Source organism: Callithrix jacchus, chromosome 10 (assembly GCF_049354715.1).
Source record: "Callithrix jacchus isolate 240 chromosome 10, calJac240_pri, whole genome shotgun sequence".
Lineage (NCBI taxonomy): Eukaryota > Metazoa > Chordata > Mammalia > Primates > Cebidae > Callithrix > Callithrix jacchus.
Window position 1 is genome coordinate 25,467,838 of NC_133511.1, and position 7,934 is coordinate 25,475,771.

The window sequence follows — 7,934 nt, forward strand, 5'->3', positions numbered from 1 at the left end:
TGCAGGAAATTCAGAGAACACCACAAAGATATTCCGCAAGAAGAGCAACCCCAAGGCACATAATCGTCAGATTCAACAAGGTTGAAATAAAGGAGAAAATACTAAGGGCAGCCAGAGAGAAAGGTCGGGTCACCCACAAAGGAAAGCCCATCAGACTCACAGCAGATCTCTCGGCAGAAACTCTGCAAGCCAGAAGAGAGTGAGGGCCAATATTCAACATCTTTAAAGAAAAGAACTTTCAACCCAGAATTTCATATCCAGCCAAACTGAGCTTCGTAAGTGAAGGAAAAATAAAATCCTTTGCGAACAAGCAAGTACTCAGAGATTTTGTCACCACCAGGCCTGCTTTACAAGAGCTCCTGAAAGAGGTACTACACATAGAAAGGAACAACCAGTACCAGCCATTCCAAAATCACACTAATTGCTAAAGAGCATCAACATAATGAAGAATCTACAACAGCTAACAGGCAAAACAGCCAGCTAGCATCAAAATGGCAGTATCAAATTCACACATAACAATACTAACCCTAAATGTAAATGGACTAAATGCACCAATCAAAAGACACAGACTGGCAAACTGGATAAAAAGCCAAAACCCATCAGTGTGCTGTATCCAGGAAACCCATCTCGCATGCAAGGATACACAAAGGCTCACAATAAAGGGATGGAGGGAGATTTACCAAGCAAATGGAGAGCAAAAAAAAGCAGGAGTTGCAATTCTCATCTCTGATAAAATAGACTTTAAAGCAACAAAGATCAAAAGAGACAAAGAAGGCCATTACATAATGGTAAAAGGATCGATACAACAAGAAGAGCTAACGATCCTAAACATATATGGACCCAACACAGGAGCACCCAGATACATAAGGCAAGTTCTTAAAGACTTACAAAGAGACTTAGACTCCCACACAATTATAGTGGGAGACTTTAACACCCCACTGTCAATATTAGACAGATCAACCAGACAGAAAATCAACAAGGATATCCAGGGCTTGAACTCAGACCTGGAGCAAGCAAACCTGATAGACATTTACAGAACTCTCCACCCCAAATCCACAGAATATACATTCTTCTCAGCACCACATCACACCAACTCTAAAATTGACCACATAATTGGAAGCAAAGCACTGCTCAGCAAATGCAAAACAACTGAAATCATAACAAACAGCCTCTCAGACCATAGTGCAATCAAGTTAGAACTCAGAATTCAGAAACCAACCCAACCGCACAGCTTCATGGAAACCGAACAACTGGCTCTTGAATGTTGACTGGATAAACAACGAAATGGAGGCAGAAATAAAGAAGTTCTTCGAAACCAACGAGAACGAAGACACAACATGCCAGAATCTCTGGGACACATTTAAAGCAGTCTCTAGAGGAAAGTATATAGCAATAAGTGCCCATATGAGAAGAATGGAGAGATCCAAAATTGACACCCTATCGTCAAAATTGAAAGAGCTAGAGAAGCAAGATGAAAAAAACTCAAAACCCAGCAGAAGACAAGAAATAACTAAGATCAGAGCTGAACTGAAGGAGATTGAGACACGAAAAACCCTCCAAAAAATCAATACATCCAAGAGATGGTTTTTTGAAAAGATCAACAAAATAGACAGACCACTAGCTAGATTGATTAAAAAGAAAAGAGAGAACAACCAAATAGATGCAATAAAAAATGATAAAGGGGAAATCACCACAGATTCCACAGAAATTCAAACCATCATAAGAGAATATTACAAACAACTCTACGCACATAAGCTAGCAAACCTGGAAGAAATGGATAAATTCCTGGACTCCTGTGTCATCCCAAGCCTAAACCAGGAGGAAGCTGAAACTATGAATAGACCAATAACAAGGTCAGAAGTCAAGGCAGCAATTAAGAGCCTACCACACAAAAAAAGCCCAGGTCCAGATGGGTTCACAGCCGAATTCTACCAGACACACAAAGAGGAGCTGGTACCATTCCTTCTGAAACGATTCCAAATAATCCAAAAAGAAGGAATCCTTCCCAAATCATTCTATGACACCAATATCATCCTGATACCAAAACCCGGCAGAGACCCAACAGGAAAAGAAAACTTCAGGCCAATATCCATGATGAACATAGATGCAAAAATCTTCAATAAAATATTGGCAAGCCAATTGCAACAGCAAATCAAGAAACTTATCCATCATGATCAAGTAGGATTCATCCCACGGATGCAAGGCGGGTTCAACATACGCAAGTCTATAAACGTAATTCACCACATAAACAGAACCAAAAACAAAAACCACATGATTATCTCAATTGACGCAGAGAAGGCATTTGACAAAATTCAGCAGCCCTTTATGCTAAAAACCTTCAATAAACTCGGTATTGATGGAACATATGTCAAAGTAATAAAAGCTATTTATGACAAACCAACAGCCAATATCATACTGAATGGGCAAAAACTGGAAGCATTCCCTTTGAAATCTGGCACTAGACAAGGATGCCCTCTTTCACCACTCCTATTCAATATAGTAATGGAAGTTCTAGCCATAGCAATCAGGCAAGAAAAAGAAATAAAGGGTATTCAAATAGGAAAGGAGGAAGCCAAATTGTCTCTATTTGCAGATGACATGATAGTATACCTAGAAGACCCCATCGCCTCAGCCCAAAAACTCCTGAAACTGATAAGCAACTTCAGCAAAGTCTCAGGATATAAAATCAATGTGCAAAAATCACAAGCCTTCCTCTACACCAATAACAGACTTAAAGAGAGCCAAATCAAGAATGAACTGCCATTCACAATTGCTACAAAAAGAATAAAATACCTAGGAATACAACTCACAAGGAACGTAAGGGACCTCTTCAAGGAAAACTACAACCCACTGCTCAACGAAATAAGAGAGGACACAAACAGATGGAGAAACATTCCATGTTCATGGTTAGGAAGAATTAATATCCTGAAAATGGCTATACTGCCCAAAATAATTTACAGAATCAATGCTATACCCATCAAGCTACCATCGACTTTCTTCACAGAACTGGAGAAAACCACCACGAACTTCATATGGAACCAAAAGAGAGCCCGCATAGCCAAGTCAATTCTAAGCAAAAAGAACACAGCGGGGGGCACCACACTACCGGATTTCAAACTATACTACAAGGCTACAGTAATCAAAACAGCATGGTACTGGTACCAAAACAGAGATATAGACCAATGGAACAGAACAGAGGCAACAGAGGCAACACAACATATCTACAACCACACAATCTTTGATAAACCTGTCAAAAACAAGCAATGGGGAAAGGATTCCCTGTTCAACAAATGGTGTTGGGAAAACTGGCTAGCCGTGTGCAGAAAGCAGAAACTGGACCCCTTCCTGACACCTTACACTAAAATTAACTCCAGATGGATTAAAGACTTAAACATAAGACCCGGCACAATAAAAACCCTAGAAGGAAATCTAGGCAAAACTATCCAGGACATAGGAGTAGGCAAGGACTTCATGAACAAAACACCTAAAGCATTGGCAACAAAAGCCAAAATAGACAAATGGGACCTAATCAAACTCCACAGTTTCTGCACGGCAAAAGAAACAGTCACTAGAGTGAATCGGCAACCAACAGAATGGGAAAACATTTTTGCAGTTTACCCATCTGACAAAGGGCTGATATCCAGAATTTACAAAGAATTCAAACAGATTTACAGGAAAAAAACAAACAAGCCCATTCAAAAGTGGGCAAAGGATATGAACAGACACTTTATGAAAGAAGACATATATGAGGCCAACAATCATATGAAAAAATGCTCATCATCACTGGTCATCAGAGAGATGCAAATCAAAACCACATTGAGATACCATCTCACGCCAGTTAGAATGGCGATCATTAAAAAATCTGGAGACAACAGATGCTGGAGAGGATGTGGAGAAAAAGGAACACTTTTACACTGTTGGTGGGAGTGTAAATTAGTTCAACCACTGTGGAAGTCAGTGTGGCGATTCCTCAAGGCCTTAGAAATAGAAATTCCATTTGACCCAGCAATCCCATTACTGGGTATATATCCAAAAGGCTGTAAGTCCTTCTACTATAAGGACACATGTACACGAATGTTCATTGCAGCACTGTTTACAATAGCAAAGACTTGGAATCAACCCAAATGCCCATTGATGATAGACTGGATTGGAAAAATGTGGCACATATACACCATGGAATATTATGCAGCAATCAGAAATGATGAGTTTGTGTCATTTGTAGGGACATGGATGAATCTGGAGAACATCATCCTCAGCAAACTGACACAAGAACAGAAAACGAAACACTGCATATTCTCACTCATAGGTGGGTGATGAAAAATGAGAATGCATGGATGGACACAGAGAGAAGAGTACTAAACACTGGGGTCTATTGGGGGGAAATGGGGAGGGCCAGTGGGAGGGGGAGGTGGGGAGGGATAGCCTTGGGAGAAATGCCAAATGTGGGTGAAGGGGTGAAAGAAAGCAAAACACACTGCCACGTGTGTACCTATGCAACTGTCTTGCATGTTCTGCACATGTACCCCCAAACCTAAAATGCAATTAAAAAAATAATAATAATATCATAACTATGATGAGGATTATATGTTTTTAAAAAGGTTAGCTCAGTGCAAACCTCAACATTTATTAATTATCTTTATTTTCTACCATGAGGAGGACAGCCAAGGAACTTGAGCTCCAAGAGGAAACCTTGTGTGACTGGCTCTCCTTAGGCATGAATGATCACTAGCCTATCATGAAGAAGAAAGTTTCCTCTGCAGAGTCTAAAGAACTGTGCTGGCAGCCCCTAGCTTTTTTTCCTGCACAAGAGATTTCCGAGTCAGGATGAACAAACACTTCTTATTGCTCTTCGCCTTCTGCTGCCTCATTGTGGGTAAGTCCAGGCCCTGAGGGATATACTTGAGAGACAGGATCTAGGGATCTCCAAGGAAACTACATGTGTAGCATGCATCCATACACGGCTGAGCTTTGGCCACATTTATGAACCAGGGGAAGCCAGCCTCCAGAATGCTCCTCTGCCTTCCCAGCCAATTCTTTGGTCCTTTTCAACCTCCTGCCATTCTCCTCCAGATGGGAAAGACTCTGTTCCTGACTTTTTAACCTACATCCCCCCTCTGTCCCTTCCATTCTCCATAATCCCAAACCCTGGCAAGATTTTTCTTAGGACATCCTTTTTATTTGTAAACCTATATTCCATTTGTTGAGGGAGCTGGTCAGTCTATAATGAATAATTTTGCAGTTTATTTTAGGACTGAACAATGGGTTTTGATACCCTTTTCAGAGACTTTATAATACAAGTAATTCTATTAGAGGAAGTACTGAATGCTCTGGAATCAGACAGATTTTTTTTATGGTTTGTGGTCACGATCTCAAACTCTCTGTACCTTTGGTTGCTCATTCAAGAAATGGGGACAATGGCATGTGCTTACAAGGCTTTTGTGAGGATTAAATCAAATACAATTTGAGAGAACATGGCCCAAATGAGATGCTCAACATTGCTATTTTTCCTTCTCATTCAGGTGCACCAGGGAATTTTTTCAAAATTAAACCTGTATTTTGAATAGCTCACCCCACAGAACCTCATAACAGTGTCACTTAATGGTACCATTATTGATGCTGCCTTTATGTAGATTGAGATTGAAGCTCAAAAGAACAGAATATATCACCTACCAATACCCAAGCAACAATATACAACACAAAACAACGCCAAATGTTAGAAACCCAGTAACAACAGCTTGGGTGAAATATTTTAAAGCACTAGCCCTCCTTATCACACCCATATCTTTAAAGCACTGCCATGTAGGCCAGGCTAGCATCCATAGCACCACGTTTAAGCTAGAGAAATCAATGACACTGAGGCTAAATTTTTGCTTAAAGTTATCCAGGTTATAAGGGCTGAAGTTGGAATCAGAATCCTTTTATTCATATGGTGACATTTCCTTTTTATTACTCTGAAATGAGGAGTTGATAAGAACTCCGACTGTTTACTGCCTAAATACCACAGCCAGCAGCCTTTCATCCATCTGCCCCCCCGCTATTCGTTTACCACTTCGAACTGAATATTTCCAACTCCATCCCAAGTCCCTGCTTTTGCCTGGTCTCACACCATCTCTGTGCTCTCTCCGGCAGTGACATCACTTCAGTGCATAACATGCCAACTTCGCATGCGGAAAGACCGCTGTAGAAGAGGCTTTGGTGTCTGTACTGCTCAGAAGGATGAGTCATGCATGCTTTTAAAAATATATGAGGGTAAGTTAGAGGGTTTGGGAAGGTGTTGTAAGATTCTTAGAATTCAAGGAGAGTGCTTCAGTAATTTCACATCTCAAGAGAAAAAACAAGTACAGAATGCCCGCAGCACAGGTGGTAGCATAGGTCCCTGCGTGTGCAGACAGAAGATAATTTGAGTCAATGGGACAGGAGGGAGAAGCTGGAGATTCTATATTTCCAAGAAAATTGAACAAACAGGTTTTTTTTTGGTAATTGACACATAGTAATTGTTCATGTTTATAAGTACATGTGATTTTTTATACAAGACTTCAATGTATAATAATCAAATTAGGGTAATTGGGATATCCATCAACTTGAACATTTATCATTTTTTGTATTGAGAACATTCCATATCTTCTCTTCTAGCTATTTTGAAATATACAATTAAAAAGTATGGTATATACACAAAATAGAATCTTATTCAACCATAAAAATAAATGAAATTCTGTCCTTTGCAGAAACATTGGTGACCCTGGATGTCATTATGTTAAGTGAAATAATCCAGGCACAGAAAGACAAATATCATATGTTCTCACTCATGTATTGGAGCTAAAAAATAAGTTGATGTCATGGTCGTAGTGAGTAGAATGGTGGTTACCAAAGGCTGAGAAGAGTGGCAGAAGGAGGGGATGAGGAGAGGCTGGTTAATGACCAAACAGATTTTGACTTGGAAGACACTAAATCACTATTTGCTAATCTTCTAGCATGAGAGAAAAATGAAGCAGCTACACAGAGTTGAGGATTTTTCAGGGACCTCAGGCAAACAACCCCTGCAGCTGACCAGTGACCTCTGTATCTCCCCGCCCGGGTGCTTTTAGGGAATATAAGCTGGGAAGCCATCCCTCAACCTACTCTGATGCCTGATTACATTTTCACCAACAGAACTACTGCTGGTTTTGACTCACCTTGGAGAGCTTAAATCAAATGCTTATTTTCTGTGGTTCTTTCCTATTTTAGGCAATATTCTCCAGATATCTTACATGATGTGTCAGAAATTCTGCAAAGACATAACATTTGATATCAGGAATCGGACTTACATTCATGAATGCTGAGACTACGATAACTGTAACTTCAAACTCTAAGATATTTGCCCTCCCGAGGTCTCGTTTTGGAATATCCCTAATGTTGCTCATCCTGCACACTCTGCTGGCCCTTGCTTTCCTTCCGTGTCTGTCCTGACAATACCCCGCCTGCTCCTTAACCTAATGAGACTAAACTAGTGTCATCCCTTCTGGTGATTTCAGCTTGGCTTCTCCCTCAGTCAGAGAAAAGTGGTTCTGAACAATGGATTTATCCTTTTATTGGGTTTAATGGCATTGTCATACTCCAAGAAACCTGCCCCAAGAGTTCCTGTACGGTGAAATTTAAAGCAGGGACATTCTAGAATCTTAATTTGCTTAACTAGTTCAGGTGCACTGGAAAGCTTTCAGCTAAAAATCCACAATATTTTTATCTAAAATTCCCATGTATCTGGACAATGATTAAGCAGAAATAACAATAAAATGGATGATGGATACTGAAGATTTTTCTCTACAGACACCAAGTTATTTTTACCAGCAGGCAGTGCCCACTTCAAACTCAGCCACTTTGATTTTATTGGCATTTACAAACTACATCTTTACACTGTTATTAGAAGTTAGCAAACAAGGGACTTCCCGGCCTCTGTG

At 40.2% G+C, this 7,934-nt stretch overlaps 1 protein-coding gene across 1 annotated transcript; it reads left to right on the forward strand.

The window, feature by feature from the left end:
* Positions 1–4,824: 4,824 nt before the first annotated feature.
* PATE3 (prostate and testis expressed 3) lies at positions 4,825–7,349 on the forward strand. Its single transcript, XM_078339128.1, is given in 3 exon segments — positions 4,825–4,873; positions 6,130–6,249; positions 7,225–7,349. Coding segments are annotated over 3 exon segments (294 nt in total).
* Positions 7,350–7,934: the final 585 nt, after the last annotated feature.